Source organism: Centrocercus urophasianus, unplaced genomic scaffold (assembly GCF_019232065.1).
Source record: "Centrocercus urophasianus isolate 14NV4802_14NV808 unplaced genomic scaffold, USGS_Curo_1.0 seq_18, whole genome shotgun sequence".
Taxonomy (NCBI): Eukaryota; Metazoa; Chordata; class Aves; order Galliformes; family Phasianidae; genus Centrocercus; species Centrocercus urophasianus.
Window position 1 is genome coordinate 21,133,838 of NW_024884733.1, and position 25,668 is coordinate 21,159,505.

The 25,668-nt window shown below is 41.0% G+C and overlaps 1 protein-coding gene across 3 annotated transcripts; it reads right to left on the reverse strand.

Annotated features, from left to right (window-relative positions):
• Positions 1-4,036: 4,036 nt before the first annotated feature.
• On the reverse strand, positions 4,037-25,216 carry MKNK1 (MAPK interacting serine/threonine kinase 1). Of its 3 annotated transcripts, XM_042820121.1 has the most exons (14): positions 25,140-25,216; positions 24,603-24,773; positions 22,581-22,687; positions 19,274-19,372; positions 18,380-18,477; positions 17,185-17,264; positions 15,654-15,727; positions 13,074-13,178; positions 10,059-10,114; positions 9,203-9,298; positions 8,155-8,349; positions 7,359-7,523; positions 6,693-6,736; positions 4,037-5,756 (listed from the first exon to the last, which is right to left on the reverse strand). In XM_042820121.1, exons 4-14 carry the CDS (start codon positions 19,368-19,370, stop codon positions 5,528-5,530), a joined length of 1,239 nt encoding a protein of 412 aa, XP_042676055.1. In that variant the 5' UTR covers positions 19,371-19,372; positions 22,581-22,687; positions 24,603-24,773; positions 25,140-25,216; the 3' UTR covers positions 4,037-5,527. The 3 variants fall into 3 exon arrangements, with proteins under 3 accessions (XP_042676055.1, XP_042676053.1, XP_042676054.1); XM_042820119.1 differs by lacking the exon at positions 22,581-22,687; XM_042820120.1 differs by lacking the exon at positions 22,581-22,687 and having other exon boundaries at positions 25,154-25,213.
• Between the last annotated feature and the right edge of the window lie 452 nt (positions 25,217-25,668).

A 25,668-nucleotide genomic window follows, 5' to 3' on the forward strand; every position in this document is an offset into this window, starting at 1 on the left:
TGGGGAAATTGGATGCCAGTCGGGTATTTGGCATGAAGAGAGGGATGATGGCTTGCAACGCTGCTCAAGTGGTTGAAGCTTCAAAGAAAAGAAATGGGGTGGCCAAAACCTGGAGGGTAAAGTCTGTTCCAGTTTTAATTAAAATGAGATCAACTGATGAGAATGGAGACAGGTTTTGTAGATTCCACTTCGTGCATCACTATGAAGCTGAGAGCACCTTCAGATAGGAGAGGGAAAGTGTTGTGATGAAACAGCTTCAGAGGGCATGGAGTCACTGCAAGGCAGTTCCAAGACAGGACATGAGGAAATCTGCATGCAGCTGCTGGTGGGAGGATGTGTAGCAAATAAAGGGCATTTTCCATAGTCATGAGTGACAGCATCTTTTCATAAAAAAGAGAACATGCTGGATGGCATCCCCCCCTTAGCCTGGACAGTACTGCCAGTCTGCTGCAAGCACAGCCTGGAAGGACCCAAACTACTTGAAGATTGCTGTGCAGAGCAGTAATATGACACAGCTTAACACTAGAGGAATCTAGCCACTGTGGTACAGGCACTTGCTGAAGCTTTGTTCTGGAGTTCCGTGCTTAGGATGAGATTGGGAGTTACTTGATTCACAGAAGGTTTTCATGGCAACTATATGCATTTTTTCCCCAGAAATGGCATGTTCCCACAGCTAATGCCACAGGAACAAAACACAAAGCACAGAGGAAAAAGAAAATTAAGAAAAAATTAAGAAAAGCCCACTGCTTTGACCATCCCTTGGGGCCATGTAAAGTATTGCAACAGGGACACATAGGTACACCTCTACCTGTGCGTTACAGATCCTTTAAAGTTACAACATTTCATACTAGAATTTTTCCTATCACGCAGTTCTCTGACCGAGGAGGACAGGACTTGGCCCTACGTTCCCAATTCACCAACCTGTGTTATTCTGTCAGCTGTCCTCCTGCACACAGCTCCATGACTTGTCTCCCCATTTCATTTCACAAGTTTGTACAGATCTCAGCACTGTGCTGGAGCCTGCTGGCTAAGCAAGTGGATCTGAAGCTACTATAAGGTACACACCTGGATGAAACACAGAGTGAAACAGACGAGCAGAAAAAGGAGCAAGAAATACAGGAAGCAATTTTGCTTTCTCTAGATGCAGCCTGGAGCTGCAAGCATCATTATTTTCAAGCCAGCTGATCAAAAACAGCTTCTGAAATTTCAGGATGGTTTGGGGGGTGGAGGAATGGTGGAGGAGGTGGGATCCATACCTCACTCACCACACAGTGTTATGAGCTTTGCTCTTGATCACACAGAAAGTCTCACTCTCATCTACTTGGCTCACACTCTGCCACACGCAGCCCCTGCCCTGCTTCTTGCTTAGCAAAACATTTTGGAAGGCTCCGTTCCCCCTCCCACTCCACATTGAATCAGAGCAAAGTTGATGAACTGTGGCTGCTTGTCACCCTGCCAAAATTTGCTAACCAATCTTAGTGTGAAAGCAGCTGTGACAGGCAGCAACTGAAAACGCAGCATCAAGCAAACCAGCTGGAAGGGACCCAGCAAAGCACTGCTGCTCGCTCTCTCTCTCTGTTAACCATTGGATGAGTCAATTTGTTTGACGGGGTGCAGGGCCTGATTCCCCAAAGCAGCTCATTCCAGCCAGTCTCCATAAAATAACTTAATGCTGAAGCATTTCTTTTAGGGCTTTTTCCCACCAGAATATGGCTCGGTGACATCTCCCTCCAGACTTACAATGGCTTTTTGTGCAAACAATACCAGTGAAATGCCACCATTGCTTTTACAACTTTTGTTTTGTGTTCTTCTGAGAGAATTGCACCTCTGTGCTTGGAGCATTTTGAATGCACTGATTGAAGCTGGCAGGGATAACCAAACATGCACGTATCACATGGGAAACAGAATGGTGGAGGGAAGGAAGGGTACAAGCAAATATTTCTTCAGGATTGTCAAGCCTCTCCGTTTCCATGGCAGTATGTTTCCATGGAAGCCACATTTTGAAGCCTGTTGCTGCCAGTGGAGTGGCCCAAAGAAAAATTATTAGTTCTGCAAATTAACCAAGCTGCTCTCTACCTTGAGAGCCAGCCCACCCACAGCCCTGAAAAAAAAAAAAAAAAACAACAAAAAACCCAGCATCTTTCCATCTCTGATAAAGGATTCAATAAACAGGAGGAAGGAGAAGACAGGAGAAGAAAATACCAGACTGAAAAACTGCAGCTTCCTTTCACACAACCAACAACGCTGAAACATTTCTGAAACACACAGGCAAACACAAATCTGAATGTGCTTCATGAAATCCTGCAGGTGAAGGTCAGCAAAATACCTGGCAGACGCTTGGTACCACCAGATCCTAGAAGGACAAAGACAGGGTACCTTGAGGCTAGTGGTGTTTCGCTGCCATTTGTTTCCTTAAAATTACATCCCTCCCCCCCCCAACCATGCTAATATGCCTCTCTGTCAGCTGGCTCACCCATTTCTTCCCTGGTTTGCCCCATTTCTCCACCACAAAGTAGCCTCTTCTTTCTTAAGCCAGGAAGCCCATATAAGCTGCCTGCTATGTTTTGTTTGTTTGGTTGGTTTTAACCAGTAATTGAAATAAAGCAGTACAGATATTCAAGATATTCAGCCCTTCCTGGTAAGGAGAGGGTGCAATTCAGCAGTGAGACACAGCCATGGTTGGTAGGAGACATGAACACACCAAATTCAGCTGACAACAGAAAAGACATCTGTGAAACAGTATTTCAAAAGAACAGAGTGCTGGTACCCCAATTTGTGACTTCTACCTGCAAAGAAGTGCCATTCCCCTGCTGAAACAAACAGACAGCCTCAGAAAGGCATACCTATGGGCCTTCTGGGAATACAAAGCCCAGAGAAAACTCAGTTCTCAATTGTAATTGCAAGTTAAAGATGAGATAGGAAGGAGGAACCTGTGAGGGGAGTGTTGGACCAGCAGCTGAATCTGACTTCATTTTGAGGCAAATGTTTAACATCAGTGTTACTAAGCAGTTGTTCTCCTATCACTTTCTGCTACAAGAGCTCCCATGCTTCACGCTACTCCTCTTACAAGGGGGAGAGGAACAAGAAAGAGGGTTTTAAAGCCTACTTCCAACTAAAGCTCTTGATCTGGATATGGCAAGAGGATTTCCTTTAGAAAGCAATGAGCACAAACAGAGGGCCTGCCATCTGTTCTGGGATTCCTGCTCTATTCAGATTTTAATAGGAAAAGAAACAAAACCCACACTGTTTGACGCAGATCTGATTGTTGCAGGTGAACCTCACACAGGAATTCCATCTCCCACATTGATTGCCTTTCAGGAAGAACAGCTTTCCTCATCCAAACTCAATTAGACACAACTAGTCATAAACCTCCAGAGACATAGAAATTGCCCTGCAAGTAATGGAAGCTAGTTTACACCTGATAATAGAACAATTGACATAAATGACTGCCTCTTCCTTGTTTGGGGCAGTTTTCTTAGTTCCTAATTTTACACAACTCTGGCATAAACTGCTGCCAGCTGCTCATCTTCCTCTCTGCCAGAAGTTACTGCCTTGAAGAAGCACTCCAGATTTTAGCTCTTGATTAAAAAGCCCAACATCTCAGCTTCAAGCCCTGAACAGATAAGTTTTTAAGTATGCATCAGCAGGGAGCAAGGATGCTCTAACACAGGTCATACGTGGAGACAGCTGCTGGCAGCATCCACAAGGCAGCTGCAAGCACCAGGAGAGCCTCACGGGGCTCAGAGCCACCAGCTGGAGGACTTGTCATAATCAGCAGACAAAGTTTAACAATTTAGTGCAAGTCCTGCTTGGCTGCACTGGAGACTGATAAAATAATACAGCCACAGGAGTGAAAGGTATGCTTACACTCAAGAGTAACCACAGAGAAGTAAGTAATTCCTGATTATTTTTTTTTTGAAGTTGCTGAAAATCATCAGCAAGAAACCACACAGAACAATTGTCAAATGTGTTAAATCCATAGCTTAAAATGCTTTAATAAAAACAAAGCAAAATACATTTCAGAATCACTGTCACAATGTATAAAACCTTTTAAATAGAACTTTAATATTAGTCACAAAATACAGCATGTTGTATAAAAATAGCTGTATGCACACTGATAAAAGAGTGTAAAACTGCTCTTATAGGACATACATTCAGCTTTGACTACTCAAATTCCAAGCACTTGTTGGATCAGCTACTGTACTCCTCATTCTGCTTGGGAGGGTTTAATGCCTGCATTGGGGGACCCTCCTTCTACCCTCCTCAGCCTGTGCACAACGCCCCAGCAAACGCTTTCACAAATGGCTGGCAAAGTTAAGGTGCATCATGTTGGGCATCTCAGCCCGATTTTCACAGCTTATGTTTTAGAAAGTGCTCAACAGTTGCATCCATCTCAACAGACACCTCAACTTGGTCACTCAAAATCTTCAGCTTTTCAGCCAGTATCCTTCCAAATTACATCTGATCCCTGGTGCATCTCAGTACTAAAACTGGAACTTGGAATCTAGTCCCTCAGCCTGAGATCACTACATGAGTGCAGCTGCAGTACTGTTTTTGAACAGATGTACCTCTGGATTTTACAATCTTAAATTATTCCTGTACCAAAATTTACTCAAGCCTGTCCATTAAGAACTGCAGGTAATGCTCACCAATGGATTTGGAAGAACATGAGTTTCATGAAAGGAAGGTGTAACGGACAGTAGCGTTAACATACAAAACAAAGCAGATACGAAGCATAATGATATGTAATAATGTGGTTATCAGACTTAAGAGCATAACTGTAAGAGAAGGGGACAATGGACAAAAAGAACTGGTAAAATATACAGTACAACGTGGTTGAGAACAAGGTGTCAGGAAAAGAAATAACACTTCCAGATTTTGTCTCACATGCTGACACACAAACAATCCACAAGGATAATTAAAAAAAAAAGCAACACAGTCCTCATCATCTCTGCAAGCTTGTGACCTTCTTACACCTCTACAATACTGCCCACAAAACATTTACGCCCAGTGAAGGCAGTGGAGACAAAGATCCACCCCCAGTCATCACCTCTGTTTCCTGAGTCTACAAAAAGAGAGATGGGCACTGTTGGTTGAAAACAGTCCCTGCTGCTGACAGTAGCAGCAGCACCTTGCAAGATTTGCCATCAAAGAGAGCAAAGAGATATGTAAACTTTATGCTCTGCCAGGCAAAGCAAGAAAGTATTTTTTTCCAATGTTTTCAAGCTTGAATTTTAAAATGTGCTCTTCCAAGAAGAAAACATGAAAGCTTTGTGATGTATCACCTCAGATAATACAGCAGCAAAACCATCTTCTATAGTTTAAAAACATCAGTTAAATTATCTTAATGCACCAAATCTGACAGGCAAAAACATTCAAAACATAAAAGCTACCTCCTTTAAGTTAAGAAGCACATCCCAAGACCAAGCTTCTATTCAGAGAGTAAGAAGCAGAGAAGCTTTCATCAGTACAGAAAATCCACATAATAAAATAGGCTGATCTTGCCGATCTGTAGCAGGAAAGAAGTTTAAAAGGCTTTATGGGGGACTGGCTGAAAGTCACTGTTTTTGGTGGCATGTGTCATTGCTCTGCGCTTGGCAAGCCGGGATTTGGATGGAGGAGAAAGCTTCATGGAGCACACAGCACGGGCAACACTCTCCTGCTCTGCGCTGAGCTCGTTCTCGTGCTGAGACAACTGGCGGTTAAGGGCGATAGCCTCAGCTGCAAAAAGCGTCAGGTCTTTGGTGCTGCTGTTCCTTTCAAGGGAAAAGGAGAAGGCAGTTAGAATGCATGCAAAGAGGCAGTTTTGGCTGTTTACCCTAACAGCAGAATAATGCATTTCCAAGCAGTTTTCTTTCTCCTATCGAAACATTGACACGGGAAGGCAAAAAGACCAGGTAATGTTTGCATCTCTCCTTGCTGGGACAACCAACAATGCATAATAAAAATGCTTTGAGATTTCAGAAACAGACACAGTTTTAGTCCTCTGTCTGCCATGAAACCCCAGGAAGCCACCTGCAACACCGTGCTTCAGTTTCTATATGTTAAGAAAGCAGAGGCATGCGGGACAATACTGTCTCTCTTCAGAGAACTGCAATCCCACTAGAATTGCACATCTGGGTTCAGGAATTGCAGTTCTGAGGATTGGAAGAACCTGGAATTGCCAGTGGCAGACATGGAAACAGAAACAGATGTGTGACTCAGGCCCTACAGCATGCAGAATCTGCCATCAAACCGCTTTATACAAAGCTTGTCCTGCTCATGGTTAAATTGCTACTGTGATTACCACGTTTCCAATGGAAGTCAGATCCTAGCCTGTACATATGATTATCCACCCATCAAAATGTAGTCTCATTGGGTAACACACAGCTTTATGCCTTTTTTTGCCTCCTGGGCAGCAAACTGCCAAAACCATGATTATTTCCAGCCTAAGATTAGCCATGCTCCACAGGAATCCTCTCCAATGCCTTTCCCACAAACAAGTAAGATTAGATTATAAAGAAAAATGACAGCTTTAATATTTCTGATGCTCTTAACAAAATTAGTGCTGCCATACTTATGTAGTTCCACTATTAACCACGGATCTTACCCACTCATTTGCCACCTCCTACCCCTCCCATTCTTTCAATAACAATTCCTGGCCAACCTGATAGATATTAAAAAAAAAAAAAAAAAGTGAAAAAAAAGATTACCTTTGAAGTACTTGAGGAGTAGGTAGTCCCCTTTCAGGAGCCTGCTACAATAAGAAGTTAAGAAAAGTTAGTTATGTATTAGTAGGTGGGAATCAAGCACTCATAAGAATGATTTTAAAAAACAACAGGTAACTCTCTCAAATTTACAACTAAGGGATACTGTACATTAAATACTTCACCGTGGGTTTACAAATCACTGTTGACTGATTTTCTAATCCACCTCTCCCATCATAAAAAGAGACCACCATTTGCAGGTATAATGCTAAAGCTTGGGAAGCTCTCCAGAGGGCCCATCTATTCTTTCTTGCACTAAGAACTGAAGCAAAAGAGCATACTGCTGTTCTTTTAAAACAGTACCTACCAGCATTCTGCAGCACTGCATTAGAGAGCAGCACCATCATAAGCACACTGCAGAGCCTAGTTTCCACAGGAAAGCTATTTAAAATGCATAAAGCAAATTAAAAAAAAATACTTAAAGCTTGACAGAGTCATCTAAATATTTACCACACAGAGCTTCAGGAAGAATAAAACCACTGGATATAATGTAATTAATCAAGACATGAGCACTAAACATGAAATATTTCTGCTAAATATTTAGAGAGAAGGAACAGCTTGTTTACAACTAAGGAAGAAGAATAACCCTTAAAAATACAATGAGATACATACTCCTTGAACCCATGAATGTTGCAAAACTTGAGCAGCACTAAGTCGTTCTTTAGCATCACGAACCAGCAACTTTGAGATGAGATCTTTGGCCTCAGAGGATATATGTGACCAATCCTTGTCAGGAAATTCATATTTGCCTTCCTGAATGCTTTCAAAAAGCTTGTTCTGGTAAAGGAAAAAATGTTTAATTTAAACAGCAACTAGAACATAACCTGTTGACCTGTTGATGATGACTTCTCAGGTGAGATTCTTTCCACTTAGTTTTATCCACTTCATAGGGTGAGTGACAGCTGAAAACAACTAGTCTCCTTATAGAGCAAATGGAGAATGACAGGCAGCTCCACAGAGCAGTGCAGTATGTTTTAGGATGGCTGTGATACACTGTCTGCTGACAACACCTCTCACTTTCCAGGAACTGTGAAATCAACCTACTGTTTTCAGAAAGAATAAATTCAGGCTCTGGATAGAAATTCCTTGGGAGCACAACTTTCACCTGAGGAATTCTAGTGATTACTGTCAACCAGATCAAGGATTAGAGAATACAGTGAGGGTGGAGGAAGGGCAAGAGAAAGCTCTGAGATCTCATCAAGAGAAGAAAGAGGTATCTTTCCAAGCATTACATGAGAAAGGGCTGCCATAACTCAAGTCTTAATTACCAGATTCACTTCTCAGTGAGAGCTTATCTTCCCATGTAATCAATATGTACACCACCCCTCAGAACTCTGTCCAGTCTTACACCCTACACTCACAGGGCAAAGTACAGTGTCTTATGTATGCCCAATATATGCAAATTCACCTGGCAAATTCTGCAGACTTCTCCTCTGTCCCAGCCACAGTCTGTGCCACAGTTGCCCACAAAAGGAGGGTAACCACTGAGCATGATGTACAGGATCACTCCTAGGCTCCAAAGATCACACCGTTTATCGTAGAACGTGGCCTCCTCTGTGAAGACTTCAACTACTTCAGGTGCCATGTATTCTGCTGACCCACACTAGGAAATCAAATTTAAATGAGATTTTGAAGTGAGGCTTGAGCCTAATATTTATTTTGGTGGTGCTCTTGGTGGTTTTTTTTTTAATTAAACATTTTCCTCTCTTTACAATATATGCCTTGGTCTAGAAACAGAACTGTGCATCAGGGACTGCTAAAAATTGCTGTTAGATTTTACTGCAAGTCTCACTTTGTTAAGCCCCACAGAAAGCAAACAGGATTCTACTATTCTTTGGCAGAATTATAAACTGCTCCATATTAATCTATGACTTTATTCAGAGGATCTACTTATTCATATTTCACACTTTTAAATCTTACATATACATTTGGGGCTTTTCAGAAAGTAAAAAGTATATCATGGAAAATGATTTTTAGAAAACAAACTCCTGCAACAATCTGACAGGTTATTTTTTCCACAGTAATGCCATAAGAACAGCTCTGTAGCTTTACAAGTTTATCTGTTATGAAGCAACTGCTTGCAGGGTTGCATTCCCTCTAGCTCATGGATCTTAGCTACAAAAGCCAAGTTTGTAGAAATGTAGACAAAATTGAGTTCAAACTCAGTCCCATAAAAACAAACCATGAAAATCTTCATCTTTGGGGTGGTAAGATATAAACAGGATCAGTGTGATGCATTCTGGCCCACAGGAGAATTAACATAGTGAGCTGCTCTTTTGTTTACTTGTTCTATGACTGGGAAACCAAGACAGTACTTACCACACATACACCTGCTTTAAATGAAATATCCACCACTCAGTGTTGTTGCAGTAAGCCCTTTGGAAGCCATACTCTGGAGATGTGAAAACCAGTTTTGTGGTAAAGGGAAAAGCACAAAGCCACAGTCCATCTCTTACCGGTGTTGTTAACTCTGGAGTAGTTATGGGAGTACATGCACTGTTCAGCTTCACCCCACTACCAAGATCAAAGTCACATATTTTTACTGGAGAGACCTAAAACCAAAGATAAAAATACTCAGATTCAGAAGACTGAGACTGTCTTAGTTTCAGCTGGCATGGATTTTCCTTCAAAGTCTGGTATGATGCTGTGTTTGGTTCTAGGAGGAAAACAATACTGATAACACACAGATGTTTACAGTTTCTGCTAAACAGTGTTGTATGAAGCAAAGGCCATTCAGAGTGAAGGGCACAAGGAGTTGGGAGGAAACAGAATTAGGACAGCTGACTTGAACTGGACAAAGAGATATTCCATATCATTTGACATCATACAGAAGGAATTCATCTCACTCTCTTCCACTGCTCAGGAGGGTTGGTGAGCATCGGTCAGTGGGCTGGTGAGCAACCTCCCTCAGTTGGTCCCACATCCCCAGCATCTGACCCTGTCACATTACTTCTCTATTTACTGGGCAAGTGCCAGTACACAGTGGAGCAGCTTGGGAAATAAACATAACACGACCAGCTGGACTGCAAACACTATTTGTTCATCTGGGTATTACCTCAGAATAAATGCTAAGTTCTAGTTGCCACGTCCTGTCAAAAATCAGGTGGCTTTTTATCAGCTGGACAGATGCTTACATTTTTACAGCTCACAGAAGAACTGAGACTCTTCCAGGCTTCACTGGAATTCTGTTGAAGTTCACCAACAGATTTGGAAATTTTCATGTAAGGAACAGACTGAACGTGAGCACTGACTTAGGAAATGAAGTTTAACATTATAAAGTGTATTTTTTTTTAAAAAAGAACAGAGCAGCACCTTTTCTGGAGATTCACACAGGATGTTTTCAGGCTTCAGGTCCCGGTGAGCAATTCCTAAATAAGAATACAAATGCTCATTAGAAAAGACACTCTCCTGTTTTATTTCTCTGTATTTCTTTTTCTTAGAAGGTGGTCTAGGAAATATTCTAGGCCTGAGTTTACACACACACAGCCCGTAATGACACTGCAATTAACTAAATTGCAGTGCTTATTTGTAAAAAGTGACTGTTGCATCATGCTATGCCTTTATCATCTTTAAAAGCATATAGGAGTCAATCAAGGAAACAAGAACCTGCTAACACGGGGACACTTTGGCTAACCCTAAAATTAGCTAATTAAAAACAGCTTATTGAGATGACAGGGCTGTAGGAAAATGTACTTGTGTACACGATCTAGCCAAAAGATTTTTGTGCCTTCTACAGGAAGGTCTGTCTTTCCAGAGAAATCATTCAACAGCTTGCAGAATTCCTTTCAGCATAGACACTACCTGAGACACTCCTTAGAAGAAAACACTGAGCTTCCAGATGAAAACATAGCCCCTTTAATGTCATGTACAGCTACGTATTCACTGCTGAAGCAAAAGAAAATATCAAGGCTTTTGTGCCAGAGGTAGAAAAAAAAGTCTTCAGGAGAACCATTCACTCAATTGCTACCAGAATAGGCCACCCTGGGAAACACAAAGTACCTGTTGCAAAGACAGTTCTGTACGATCAAAACAGTTCCTCGATTGCCTAAACATATATTTGCTGGAAGTCCTCAATTTAATATGATCAACTATAACAGGAAGGCAGAAAACAAGTAGCAAAAATAAAAATCCAATGAACAACTTGGCTGTTAGCAGCACTCTGGTCTTGTTTAAAAGCACTTTAAGCACACTTGCTACTACTCTGTATTATGAGATAGAATATATGCCACCAACTTCTAGCCAAGGTTCTAATCTCTTTTCTCCAGCACAAACCACAAGATGTGACTTAAAATCTAACACTCGTAGCATAGCAGTGACCCAAAGGAATCAGAGCAGCTTCCATTGCTTGTGCATGGAAGAGGGGAAACGTGACAAACATCCATCAAGTCAGCCCATGTTGACGTTTACAGCAAGGCTGACAGAACTCCCAGCAGTTGGGTCTGCTTGCAACATGAAACCTAACAGCCTTGTTTTGTATTACAGTTTGAATTCAAATGTCTGGTTATATAATGTTTTATTTTGCAGCAGCACTGAGAAAAGAAAACAACTGCCTTTAAACACTCCTCCAATGGATTATTAGCAATAAAGCACACATACCCCAAGTGGGTGTAAGGCAGCATTATCATCCAGCTGAGTTTTAAACTACTACTAGCAAAAGAACTAGTTCTTCTCAAAAAAAAAAAAAAAAAAATCTGAATAACTAGCTGTAGCACTCCACTGTTAAGTTGTGTGATAAAACTGCTTGCATTTCCTGTTTACTTCAGTGTCCTGTATGGTACTTACTAATTATTTTAATGTGACACAGAAGAACCATAAAGAGAACAATAAAATGAAGCAGGATGCTGCTGTAGCTGATTCTGTGAGACATCCCCACTGTACCAATTCACAGCAAACAGCAGGAAAGAAAGTACATCGATGCTTTAGCACCACTCTAATGAATCACATCCCTTTTGTTTGGGCAACGGGGAATCAAGGCTAAGCACTCTAAGAGAACTACTGAAAGATACTAGCTGAGTAGATATTAAATTTGCTTGAGCAGTATTCCTAGACTTTCTGCTGTTAACACGATGAATGTGTGTCTCTCCACATGTCTGGCCTAAGTTTCCTGTTTATTATTCACTCCGTAATGCCAAGTCTGAACATGGGTATTCAAAGACAACATCCTCAGCAGATTCAAAACTCAGTCACTGCATAGCCAGGCTATGAATATTACCAAAAATCTTAACCCAAATTAAGCTCTTTCCCACATACTGGAATTAACTTTTGATCACAGTCACAACATTGAGCAAGATCAATATTCCTTGGTTTTTGCTTTATTTACTCTTTCTGCATTGTCACTCTTTTGATAGGTTCAACCTCATGAGGTCTAAATACTGTGATTTCAACTCTTCAAGCACAGGCAGTCCTGTGACTTAGAAGTAAAGCCTACAAATGAACCTATTTTATTTTACTCAAGAATTTAGATAGGAAACAAACCTACAGATCAGCTGTAAAAGGTGGCTAACAAGAAAAGCAAAGTGAATGGAAAGGTAAGCTTGTCAAAAACATAGCCTTCAATTAAGTGCCATTCAATTCGAAGTTACTGCAATACAATGAAAGCAAACATTAAGTAAAGATGCTTAATCTAAGCAGAACCAGATAATGTGGACAAGGATAAGGTTTTATAGTCATCTACCACATTCCACTGGAACACACAGCTCTGAGTTGACCATAACACACAGATGTTTTGCAATGAAACCAGAGTACTTTTAAGTAGAAAACAGCAGGAGGAAAGCATTTTAAAGTAGAAGAACTCTTCACACAAACAGAAATGCTTTTAAATCTAACCACATTCCTAATGAAATGAGGGCACCTCCAAAGAAAAGCTATGGTTCACTCGTCAGTCCCTCCCTCAACAGCGGGGACTTGAATGTAGAGACCAATAGCTAATATGGAGGTCTTGCAACTAGCAGAAACTCAGGGTAAATACAAAAAAAGCATCTCTGCAGACCTGAAAGAGGGAGAAATTAAAAAGAAATCAGCTTCCTTTTGAGTAACCTCTGCATAGTGGCTTAGGTAATGCGAACAAGCAAATGGATTCAATCTTAGTGTTAATTCTCCTCAGCTGCTGATTTAACTTCTGTTTTTCAAAAGGCTATACCATCTTAACACAGCTGATCACTAAAGCAACCACATTATGAAATGATTGTTATAGAGGAAGATAACATAAGTCATCTGGCATGGCTGGAAATGCTATCCAAGTTAAGGCTGACAATTTACAGATAAAATGTGCTTCACATCCTAAAGGCACAATATCAAGCAGTAAAGATGGAGAGAAACTTCTTTTACCTTTTGTATGAAGAAAATTCAGAGCTGAGGCGATATCTCTCACCACTTTGCTAGCTTCTCGTTCATTGAAATGCTTCCTCTTTTGGATATGGGCCAGGATTGAACCTGTAAGAATTAACAGATAGAAAATCTTAGTGCAAATGCTGCCTGAGCCAAGAAAACGCTCTGTCAATACATGGATAAAAGTGCAATAGCTAATACTGGTCTGCAACAGAGGGAAAACTGACTGCAGTGAGAACAGAGTCAGAGAGAATTTATTTAGAAAAGTTAGTTCTAGGAAAACTCAAACATCAGTTTATATGTATGTAGGACTTCAGCAAAATCCACCAATCTCCAGGTCACAGCAGGGCATCCTGGAACTAACTCTCCTCTTTTGTGTAATCTGACAGCTGAAATCTTCCTCTGAAAATCAAGTAAACACTTTTTTTTTTTTTTTTAATTAAATCTCAATATTATCAAAATGACAACACATACTTTAAATACACTGTTCCTACTGACATCAAGATAAGGCTCACACGCTGAGCTAGGGGTGTGAAATCTGACAAAAGGCCTCTCAAATATGAATATACCAATATGAATATACCTCTGACTGGCAGTCAGAGCACCACTGGTATCTCTTTAACAAAGCATAAAGGGAAGTTTATTTCCTTTTCTTAAAGTGAATCCTGTTCATCTTCTCAAAACATTAAAAAAGCCTTTAAAAAGTAATTAAACATAATCCACGGAGATCCAACCCCATTAAACAGCCTTACTACTCGCATTTTTTAATATATATATAATTTTTTAACTCAGAGATGTATGCTTTTTACAGCAATTAGGCAGAGAAGTTAAGTAACTGTGACATTTGTGTTTAGCTCCAAATACTGCATATATCTTATATATCAGGTGAATTCAATTTTATTCCTAAGTTCCAGAGGTAGAAGGACACCTCCACTCCTCTCTTATAGGACGCCTTACTCTTACATCAGTACTGCTGCCACATTAAGGGTTCAGACAGAAAAATAATGAAGTTCACTGGTAGAGACAGTTAAAAGAAGGATGAACAAAAAGACTCTTCAGAGATGCTTTAAAGTACTATTTCAGATGGCTGGAAGAAGGCCACTTTGGACCACATACCAGTTCTCAAAGACACAAGGTTTCCCCTGCTGATAACGCCACTTCTGAGCTTACCATAGATTTTTTAGGGGCACAGAGTTCAAGGGATTTTCCTGGCAGAGTGGCTCTTTACACATTTACAAAGTAAAAACAGTTCCCAAAAATGCCTCCATCTTTACGGAAAAGCCTGCAGATTTTTCAGGAAGCAGGTCTGAGCCACATTAAGTGCTCACTTCACTCAGCAGATTTATTTCAGATCACCCTTCTGAATACGGCTGACCTTCCAAACTCTCTGTGCTACAGGAAGGCAAAAATGGAAAGCCCATGCTATGACCCAATACTGTAGTTAGCAGTGCACCTTTGAGACTGGATCCAGAGTAAGATTCATGAGCCAGCTGTGCTGTTTACACCAACACCAGAATTTGCAGCCCATCAGAAGTTGGCCCAACCCCTTGATTTCCAATATTCTTTGATAATCATTCAAACCCACATAATTAAAGTTTCAAATACTGACATCTTTCAAAGAGAAAAGCTTCAGCTTAAGTTAAGTGCTGGAAAAACAGTAGGTAAGATAGTGGAGAAAGTGCAGCACTATTACCCACTCAGCAGCAGTGCAGGAACACTGACACACACAGCCTCACATTCAATGAAGAAAGAGAATTAACGAGCAGAAGGACACAGAGATGGGAAAAGGGACAAACGCAGGCTTATTCCAATCTAGCCCTGCTACAGCTAATTTGCCAGAGAAGTCTGTGCAGTGAAGAAGAGAAACCTAGGCAACAATAACGAGATGATACAGTAATTTTAAGGGAAAGTGAATAAAAGCTCTTTCTCAGTGAAAAGCAGCGTCCTTAAGAAATTGAGTTCTGCATCTATACTAAAATAATCTGCATTTCTTGCAAATGTGGTTTGCTACTGTCCTCCACATCAGTGACAGCAGATGGTGTTATACAGACAGGAGCACAAACCTTCAAAAACTCAGCTGTTCTTCGAATGACACGTCATACTTTTAACTCATGTTTTTTCATGCCATACAGTTAATGGATACTGTAATTATGCACTACACAAACAAACAGGAGAAACTGCACAACACAGACTTCATGTGCACTTGAATGCTTGGATGTAGCTTCATTCCCCTAGTGACCAGTGACCACAAATGCTCACTTTAGTGGCTCTCAAACAGCTGCAAGCAGACACTTTTACTACTGGAGCAAAGCGAGGCAAAAGTAAAATGTCTTTTCTCTAATAGCTACTGCACGAGTTTCAAGTAAACAGCATCAATCCTACACTGAAGGAAAACATTACCAGGATATCTAGATGCTATACCACAGTCATGCACAATACTCAACATACTGTCTCCCTCTGCTGCCTCTTTGTCTTCAAATTGTCAGGCATTTAAAATAAGCTCTTCACTTTCTTTTGAAACACTGAGACAAACAGGACCCAGCTGACTCAACAAGCAAAGGCACACTTGCTGTACAGTACCTCCTCGCAGCTTCTCAAAGACAAGGTAGTATCTTGTGTCATCTTCAAAAAACTCTATTAATTCCAAAATGTTCCTTTAAAAAAAACAATAACAACAAGGGTAACTATAAGAGTGAAGCAGACAGTGTAAACAGAGCAATGAATGTCTTGTTATGGATAATTAGGAAGTGCCAGAAGTAACCAAAAATGAAAGTGCTAATTAAGGAAATTGTTTTGGTTGCCTATCGCATTAAAATCAATTCCCAAGTCATATTGAAATTTAAGCAGGGGAAACAGGAGGCCAAAACCCAAAATGTTCATAGGACAGAATTGTGAAAGACTTCTGCTACTGCTCAGTTGACAGGAAGATAACTGATAATAGGCTATATTTAATAAGTTGGAAGAGAGCATTTGTGCTGAAGGCAAGAGCAAAAAATAATTACATTGGCATTCCTTCTCTGCAGAAATCACAAAGCAAAACACACAAGGCTCACAGGAGACAGGCAACAATCAACATGACATTAAGTCCAGTACATTACTTACCACTTTAAAACCAATTTTGGCTTATTAGTGGACAGTCTTTGCACAGTGCAACACAAACACCTCAAGCTGCCTTCAAAATGTCCAACATTTAAGTTCATCTAAGAGTTTTTTTTCAAAACTTAGAGGGAATACAAAATCTAAATGATGAATGTGGCCATAAGAACTGCATTTTGTTTTTAAATCAGTTACATGCTGGATTATCATATGCTTTCAACAACACAGAGAACAAAGATTAACCTGCTTCTCTACAGCACAACTTAAACCCAAGCGTTTGATAAACAAGCTTAGGTTTAGACTATCTTTAACAGTTGCACTTAAAATTTGTTTAAAAATAGGCTTTAATGTGACCCACACAACTGTAGCACAGAAAGCAGCTGCACTATTTATCATACAGCAACACTTTAACAGAGATATCTAAAGGAGTAGTTTCAGAAACTGCTTACACTCATCACAGAGCATGCTGTCATTGGCAGCACAAGCTCTCCTTCCTTTTCAGACATGAGCAGCAGCTCTGAAGTTGCTTCATCCTGTGGCTATATGAAGTCAGCACAATCATCCAAATGAAAGCTAAATTAGCTTTTGGCTTATTTAAGAACTGCAAGCAGGAGGACTGACACAAAGAAGAAAAAGCATGCATTAAGAAAGGGTAAGACTGTTGCATTCAACAGCAGCTGTTACTAGGCCAGCTTCTGCCAGTGGTGAAATCACAAGGGAAAGTGTCAACATGTTAACTCCTTATTTAGACAAAAGCCACGCATTACTGAAGCACGTTCAGACTACACCGACCTGGATGATGACTGAATTATGCAACTTAATTTGTAAACATTTCTCTAAATTTCCCAGATAGGAGGAAAATCTTATTTTGAACAGATCAAGTCTAAATTCCAACTGGTTTTAAGGAGACTACTGCAAAATTCCGAACCAAAATAAAATACAATACAAAATAAAGAGGTTTCAATTTGAAAAAAGACTCAAGATACTTTAAACAAACAAGAGACTCTATACTTACTTATTACCCTGACACTGATACAGTGTTTCTATTTCACGGAAAACCCGACTTCGACTGTGGCCAGCATTTTTTTCAATGATCTGTGGGAAGAGATAGAACTCATATTCAAAAGATCATTGCAGGAACTGTGCCCGTGCCTCTGGATTTGGATAACTGATCTAGAACTTCAATCTCATATACGACCACCAGAGAGAGATACTCCGCATTTTTCTGCCTGTTTAATTTGTCACGTGCCTATTTACAGTGTCAGCAGAGTCTGGAAAGCATTCAAAGGACAGGAGAAACGAGGACAGGAAGAGAAGAAAGGAACTAAAACTGCCTGTTACCACAGTTACTGATCAGTTACCACAAGGCTTTTCTTGCATCACTTTAGTTCTGCAGAAAAGGAGATCCTTTTGAGTTCTAACAAAAATAGATTTGAGTCACATCAGACATGAAATAGACAGAAAGAACAGACTCATCATTATGTGCATTTAATTAAAAAGTACTAAACTAACCACAGAATGAGACATTGGCTCCCGGCACAAATGTCACAGAGACCCAATAGCAAGACCTAATGTACTAAAGCAAACATACACATAATCTCAAAGTCCTGCAGTGCCATCAGAAGTCACCTTCCTTCACACATCCCTCAGACCAAAAGAGGACAAAGGCTTTCCACAGGAGTGGAGACTGAACGACTGCAACATGAACTGAAAGCTCACAATGTTCCTGCAAATACCAGCACCACCAATATGCAGTGCCAGGTCCTCAGTTTTACATCCAGATTCACAGGCCATCATGCTAGATAATGACTTGGCCACTTCTAACACAAGAAAAGGTAAATATATAGACAGACAGACAGATAGATAGATAGATATAGATATACGTAGGATTGTAGGATGTATATATATATATATATACATATATGTAGGATTGCAATTAAATCAGGACATGATACAAAAGCAAGCCCTAGACCTAGCCATTAACAACACCATTTAAGGTCTGTGAATTTTACCAGTGGCTGATATCACAGTTCATTCCAGAGGCAAGATATTTAGAATGACAGACCTATCAACAGTTAGACTCATTTCATGCATTAAGAATTTCCTAAAAGCTTTTGCTATTACACACTCTATTTGTGTTTTAACTTAGATAGCAGGAGGTGGAAAACATGTTACAGGTGGTAGTGATACTGCTTCTATTCTATACTTACTTTTACTGCATATTCTTTCCCAGTTTGGAGGCTGACAGCACCCTGAACTTTGGCATAAGCTCCCTCACCAAGAAGCTCAGCAGTCAGCTTGTACAAATCTGCCAAAGAAATCCAGCAAATGGGAAATATAAGCCAAAGCGTTTGTGAATAACACTGAGACAAGCTATTTATCTGATGCGCATCTCTCACATGACATAAGAGAGAAAATGTCCTTTGGTAATGACCACAGAAAACAGATTTATGAAGTATTAAAGTAGATGTGCCAGGATTAATTATGCCTCATTATTCACCTTTTTTCCTCCTCACGTTCCGAGCAAATTTATTGCATCTCAGCAGTAAAATTACAAGTTTGTTCACACAAGCACCATTTTACCTCAGTGACTGCTAGGATCTAACACACCTCCCCTGTCTTCATTTACAAGCCAGAATTGATTTTTTTTCAACTGGAAAACACTTCCCTCCTTGATCAGAAAATGCCTACCACGTGGAATCCACTTGCAGATGTAGTATCTCAAGTATAAATGAAATTTTAATGCTTAAGCCCAGAAGACTGCTATCATCATCGCTTGTAATCTACCTTACAATGCTACTTCCTCCCAAAGAAGTTTTGTATTAGTCAGTTTTGTCCCATTGGACTGTATTTTGGTGATAGTGCCTTGGCATTTTTGCTCACATCTAGCAGTCAAAACACTGATTCTATTTTAAAAAAATATCAAGTATAAACAGAACACATCAATTTCAAAACCACAAGAAATAAAAAGTGACGGAAGACTGAAAGATTAAAGAAATACAGAAATGCTGACTTTTAATGTTGGCCAGAAAGCAATGTTTAGCTATGAAAATTGTAAGAGAAAATGAACCATTACAAGTAGAAGCTCAGAAATTACCACCAACCTTCAAATTTCCCAGGGACGTGATCCGTGGCTCTGGTCCTTTTCTTTTTTTTCCTTTTCCCACTGTCTGCTATGGCAAGAGACTGACTGCTGACCATCTCTGTGTGACAGAATATAAAGGTGCTTTTAACACACAGTGGTTTACTTCAGGAGAAAATGCACATACTTGTGTTCATGCCCTTCAGCTATATGCAAGTATCTCTGCTTCCTTACCGCAGGCTGAAGCCTCTCCCATAGAAACAGAGGAAACCTAAAAAAGAAAGGCTGGGTGCTGATTAACAGTTCTGGGGAGGTTTGATTAAAAAAAATGATTATGCATCTGTTGTGACTCCTCCTCTCACAGCACACAAAGGGAAAGCACAGGAATAACCTCACTAAAAGCCACCATGAGCTACCTTCAACATAACACGTGCCCTGAAACACAGAAGGGAGGCTGGAAGGCTAAAGATGGACAGGATTTTTAACCCTCATACAGGTGCTGTACTTTCAGTTATGCTACTGTTTAAGACATTTTCAAGTCAGCTTAAGAAAATGAGCTCCCCGGACAACAGAAGGGTGAAGAATGGGAAGTCTCAAATGCAGCAGTGAAAAGCAGCAAGCACAGAAGTCAACAGGTCAGAGGAGGAATCTAGGTCAGTTTATGCTGACAACAGGCCAGCAAAACATTTCTAATAGATTCATTAGATTCAATAGATTCCTTCTGAACCACAGATTGGTGGATAACCCATGCTCCAAAATGAGCACGAGATCTTACCTCTTGCATTAAAAGTTGCAAATATTACAAGAGCTTACGCAGAGGTAACAATTCACTGATGCAAGATAATATGGCAGAAAAAGAAAAAACATCCTCTGGTTTTTAAGGAAGGCCTAATCCAAAGCAGTGCTTTACCAGGCGCTACTTCAGACAGCTACCCTATTTCCAGAAAGGTTAAATGATTCCACAACCCACTCACATGAGCACTTCTCCAACACTTCAGTCCTACTTGCCAGCCTGGCTCTGCCAGTTAAATCAGTGCTCAAAGTCTTCAAGGCAGTACCAAAGAACTGCTAAGACATTATACAGCCAGTATAATATGAAGTCAGGTCTTATATTAGAGGGGAAAAAAAAACAGATTCCTAGAAACAGTATGATTATAACAGTGACTGAAAAATTCTAAAACCATTAAGTTCTCAGGTAATTCTCCTTTAACAGAGTACCTTTTTGAATAGAAGTTTTTTTTTAAACTTTGTAACTGTTTTTATACTCCCCGTCTCTAAAGTACTCTTAAAACAGGGAGGTTCTGAGGCAGAAAATACTACACAACTATCTACCAAAACAGGAGAAAGAAAGAAAAAACTACTTTTCTTGTCAGTATCTGTCAGTAACAGCTATTATGAGTGTCACTTAGAACTCGCCTGCTGTCTCAAATAGACAAATGTTACTTAGAAAACCCTCTAACGTCTTAGGCAGCACTTGAAAACGCATCACTCAAAGCCACAATCATCTATTCAAGAGAGCAGCAAATCCTCATTTTCAAGTCTTTAGCAGAATACACTAAGAAATCATCACACTGGAAGACACTTCTGAGTTCTGAAATACAATGAGAAAGACACGGGCATGCATCTTACCTGCTTCTGAAGAAACAGTTCATTTTTAACTCAGACTGACACTTGGATAGGTTCAGCTTTTAAAATAAAGATAAGGGCAGCCTTTGACAGCCAGTCCCAGCTCCCACTGACTTCAGCTTACGTGAAAAGTTACTCAGAGTTGGGATTAAAACAACACACATGAAGCTGCTCAGAGTCACAGCTGGACTTTTTGAAGGAGGTGGCTCACTCCCAAGTCAAAAAGTCATACCTAAGGTATCTTAGTTCAAATATTACGTGGATTTGGAGCTTATAACGGATTAAAAACTACGCAAAAACAACAGGAGATAAACCCTTCACGTTAGCACAGCTGACATATTTGCTCATGATCATCTCCCTCACTCTACCAGTTGGCTATGATATTTACAGCCTGCTGTTTAAAGCCTCACTGCATTATTTCAATTCCTTTTGGTCTGACTCAATTCCTAAATTACAGATAACTGCTTCCTTAAAACCAGAAAGTTCACCAGTTATCTTCACAGAAATCAAATTATGAAAACTGACATTTCCAACCCATAGTCTAGACCTAACGTCCTACCAGACAGACATTCAATGTTTGCTTTATTAGATTATTTTTTTTACCCTTCTGGTTTGCTATTTCACATCAGTGTACAGTTCACTTCTCTGTCAATACAGCCTTTCCTTGATAGGTGTAATAGCTTCATTCTCGTTGGCAGAAGGAAACTAGACCTAATCTTAATTAACAATTGGAATGACAAGAAACTTCCTTCTAATTCCTAAGCAAACACCTTAGAATTCCTCAAGTTTTCAAAGCAATGTGTTTCTATGACTGCACATAAATGATTTCGATGACACTGAAAAGACTGCATGGAAAAAAAAAAGCAAAAAGAACTGCCCTGGAGAAAAAAGGCTCGGAGATGCATCAGGTCCAAGAGGAACATTAAACACTGCCATTTAAAGGTCATTTTACAACATGGCTCACAATGCTGAACTCCTGTTTCCACCAAACCAACTTGTCCACCCTGGTTGAGCGCAGGGAGGCTGGTGCAGAACAGGATTTGGTGCTTAGAGCACTTCTTACATCCCTCTCAATCACAGCAGAGTCATCCTGCTCTCCAGCAAGGTGCTGATGGATTGAGCTGACAAAAGCTGAAGAAACAGGGCACCATTCAAACTCTGATCTGCCTTTCTTTTCCAGACAGGTTAGGATTACTGGTCACAGGACAACACAACCCAGCAAAATCCATACAGCAAGAAGAATAAAAAAAAAAAAAAAAGTGTGCAAGTTTTTGTCTTAACTGCAGTGGTATTGAAGGCTTGCATGTTATTATCACCATAATTCAGTGCTGAGGTAATATTTAACATACACATTATTCACAGCCTTGCGTGGGAAAGTAACAGTTACAGCCTTCTCCTTTTGCAATTGTTGCCTCTATAAGTATTTCCAAAAAATGAATAAAAGCACTTATTATATAGAAGACTCTCAAATAATGACAGCTGAAGAAGGAAAAATCAACACCACATCCATTACCTTTCATTTTGCTTCCTAACACTCCATATACAAACATGCCACAATCCACTATCCAAAAGTAACTCCCTTCTTATTCTTATCTGCTTTCCCAAAGGAAGAAAAAGCATATTTAAAAAACAAGCATACACATATCCAGGAAGCACTTGGAAAACACAATACAGATGGCCTTCTTCTATTAAGAAGCAGATACCTTGTTTATGTGTTTGAATTCAATGGGAGGAAGCAGTTTAAGCAGAGTCCAAGTACTACCACCTGCTTCAACACTGTGTGTCTTGCTTGAGCTGAGTTGTTCAGTAACTGAAAAGGAACACATCACATTTACATTCAAAAATCACATAAGTATTGCTATATACATTAGGGTAGCATCCAGAGTCTCAAAGGACTGCAAAGAACCTGGTGCACTGGGCTTCACAGGAAAGCACGGTCAGGCACAGTTTTGCATTGAAGACTTCATCACCTATAAACACAGAATGCAAACTATAGCACTGTTTACAATGTTCCCATCATTTCAGCTGACATGGCATGGTCATTCATCTGTATGGCAGTTTGTTGTTCATCCTTAGCTATCAAAGTTGCCATATAGCAGATGTTACAGCAAATTTTGTCTCCCTGCTTCTCTCTGTGATACCCTTCAGTCTCACTTTTAGAAGACCTCATCTTCTGCAAGTTGCAGTCCAACACCATACAAGGAGTTAGGCACCTCCCTTGCAAACTAAGGATGGGGTTTCTGAGGTCCTGAATCAAACCCTCCAGCAATGGATGGATCTCACTTTGCAGGATAACACAAACATACTTCAAATAGATTCCTCCTACCCAATTTATTGCTTCACCATTACTAGGGAAGCAGGGAGAACCTTAACAGAATGGAGAGCACACTTTTCCCTCTCCTGTAGGGAGAGAACAGTATGTTTTAGCAGACATGCTACAGACAAGAGGACTTCGGCTGAGATCAGTCTATGCGAATACACCTGCATTATTTTAAAAGCACCGGTTATCACTCAGAGTCAAAGAAAGAGAACTTATCATTCCCACCGGAAAGATCCAAAGGCAAAGAAGACAAGCATGATGACCATAAAACAAGTTGACAAGGAAGGATAACAAAAGAAACTGAAGTTGGCTCAAAAACGTACTACAGTCACCCTGGTTTCTTGTTCTAGGACAACTTGCCTATGTGGCAACCAAGTGGATAACAGGATGAAATAGGATGTAATATTCCGTCAGACTAGCAAATATTCATGAACAGTAAGTGTTGTCTGGGACAGCGTGGCATACATACTGGTAAGGGCACTAAAAACCATCTTCCTTCCTTCCACATAGAGCTCGACAGCCAAATAAGGTATTTAATGCTACTGAATATTGCCAGACAATTCATATTTAAGAGTTTCTATCACAGTGCAGTAGGACCTGAGCTGCAAAATTATTTTAAATTCCAGATCATACGTATTTTAAATGAGAAAAGTCCTTGTAACAGTACTTTGACTCAACTACTCCAAGCTTCTCTAACCCCTTGAGCAGTTTTAAATTAAGGAGCTGTGCAGGACAAGTAAGTCCCAAGGACCACTTACGAAACAGCAAGCTGCTTCCCCTCTGCAACATCTGATGGCATCAAGAACTCTCAGCAGACTGCCTCTGCATCACCAATTAGCTCCTCTAACCCCACACAGCGAGCTCCTGTGTCCGTTTTTAAGTGTAAACCAAAGAAAATAACTTCTTAGAAGACAACATTTCATTTCGAACAAACACAAGATAAGGATTTCCTGCTCATACTCAACACCCCACAAACCATCAGATAAGGACATCTCTCACTGGGAAAAAGGCTACACAACACACTCCCATACTACAAAAGCCTTTTTTGGAGGGATTCATTTACCACAAAGTGTTTTTAAAACCTGAAACAAGAGTGATTTTTCTTCCTGTCATCCTCTCTTCTTTCACCTAAAATTAACAGCCATTGAACTGCAGTGAATCTTCACGTTTGATGTAACACACACAAAAAGCTGTATGTTTTAATACCTTGTTACCAGGAAAGGTACAGGAAAGTAAAAAAGAAATTCCTCGTAGTTCTTGTGTGTGCATGTAAGCTTTACAGAGAACTTAAGCAGCATTCATACCATGAAATAGTGTTACCGTTGGCAATTCCAACTTCAAGGGGCTCTCGGGTGCTCAACACCCCCACCTTCCCAGGAAAGCTGCCAATACCACCCACAGTTACCTTCAGGAGTGCAGTGGAAGGGGCTCAGCTCCACAGCTGTGTTCTGCCCCGCTTCCATCCAGCATCTGGGAGGCATAGGGAGCAGCTTTGTGCGGATGAAAGCCAACGAGTACACCTTCAAAGTTACCAGAACAGGTGCCAGGCTTTCCAAGCGAATTGTTCAGTGTTCATCTGTATGAAAGAAAAAAGGTCTTTAGAAGCAGTCAGCTCATAAGAGAAGAAAAAACAAACCAGCCATCTAATTGGTGGTTTACTTTCAAACAAATTCAACACTTTACAAACCAGCACCAGCGCTGTCAGGGGAACGGGCTGATGCTTGGCTGTCACACATGTCCTGAAGCCAGGAGCCGGCTGTCACTGCTGCTGCTGGCGTTATTCCCTCGCAATCACTTCACAAGGTCACGGCAGCGATACCTTACATTATAGTAAGTACTCAGCACCCTGCTCGCAGCCGGACCCGCTGGCTCCTGCCTCAGCCTTTCCCTCCCACACCTCCCCTCAGCGATGTGAGGAGCGGCACCCCCAGCCACCACGCACCCCTCCACCTTCACCTCCATGGCGGCCGCCGGCGTCCCGCGGCGGGAGTGGCGCCGCGCCTCCGGACAGCCTGCCCGCTGGGCGGAGGGGGGGGGGGAAGCGCGCATGCGCGAAGCGCCATTTGCCGTGAGGCCATTTTCTCCTGTGGGGAGTGGGCAGGTGGTGTGCGGGTGAGGTGCGAGGCACCTTTTCTCGAGGCCGGGAGGGAAGGGGTATCGTGGAGGTGGCTGGGTCACCCAACTTGCAATCTTGCTTGAGTGTGAATGAGCGTCTGTGTCCCCAGTTGTGGCAGAAAGGCCCCACAGGGGTAATCTGAGGTGGAGGAGGCCGCCATCTTGTGCTGCTGCCCCCCCCCTCCTGGGCTGAGGTTGTGGTGGTCACCTTGTTGTGCTGCTGCCTCCTTCCTGAGTGCCTGCTTCTTCAGCACCTTGTGAACACAGTGGCTGTTCTCAGCTTTTGGCAAGATTGTTCTTGCCCAGCCCAGGCACGAGATACATGGTAACCCCACATTTGTATGAGAAAATGGGAG

Bases quoted from the DNA above. Each gene is read 5' to 3' on its own strand.
- MKNK1 (XM_042820119.1), bottom strand. From the start codon at position 24,678: ATGCCTCCCAGATGCTGGATGGAAGCGGGGCAGAACACAGCTGTGGAG. The intron at 18,478-19,273 runs GTTGGTGGTAAT...TTTCTTTGGCAG, and splicing joins CGTCCCTGGGAAATTTGAAG to ATTTGTACAAGCTGACTGCT. The intron at 10,115-13,073 runs GTAAAAGAAGTT...ATTCTTATTTAG, and splicing joins GAATTTTCTTCATACAAAAG to GAATTGCTCACCGGGACCTG.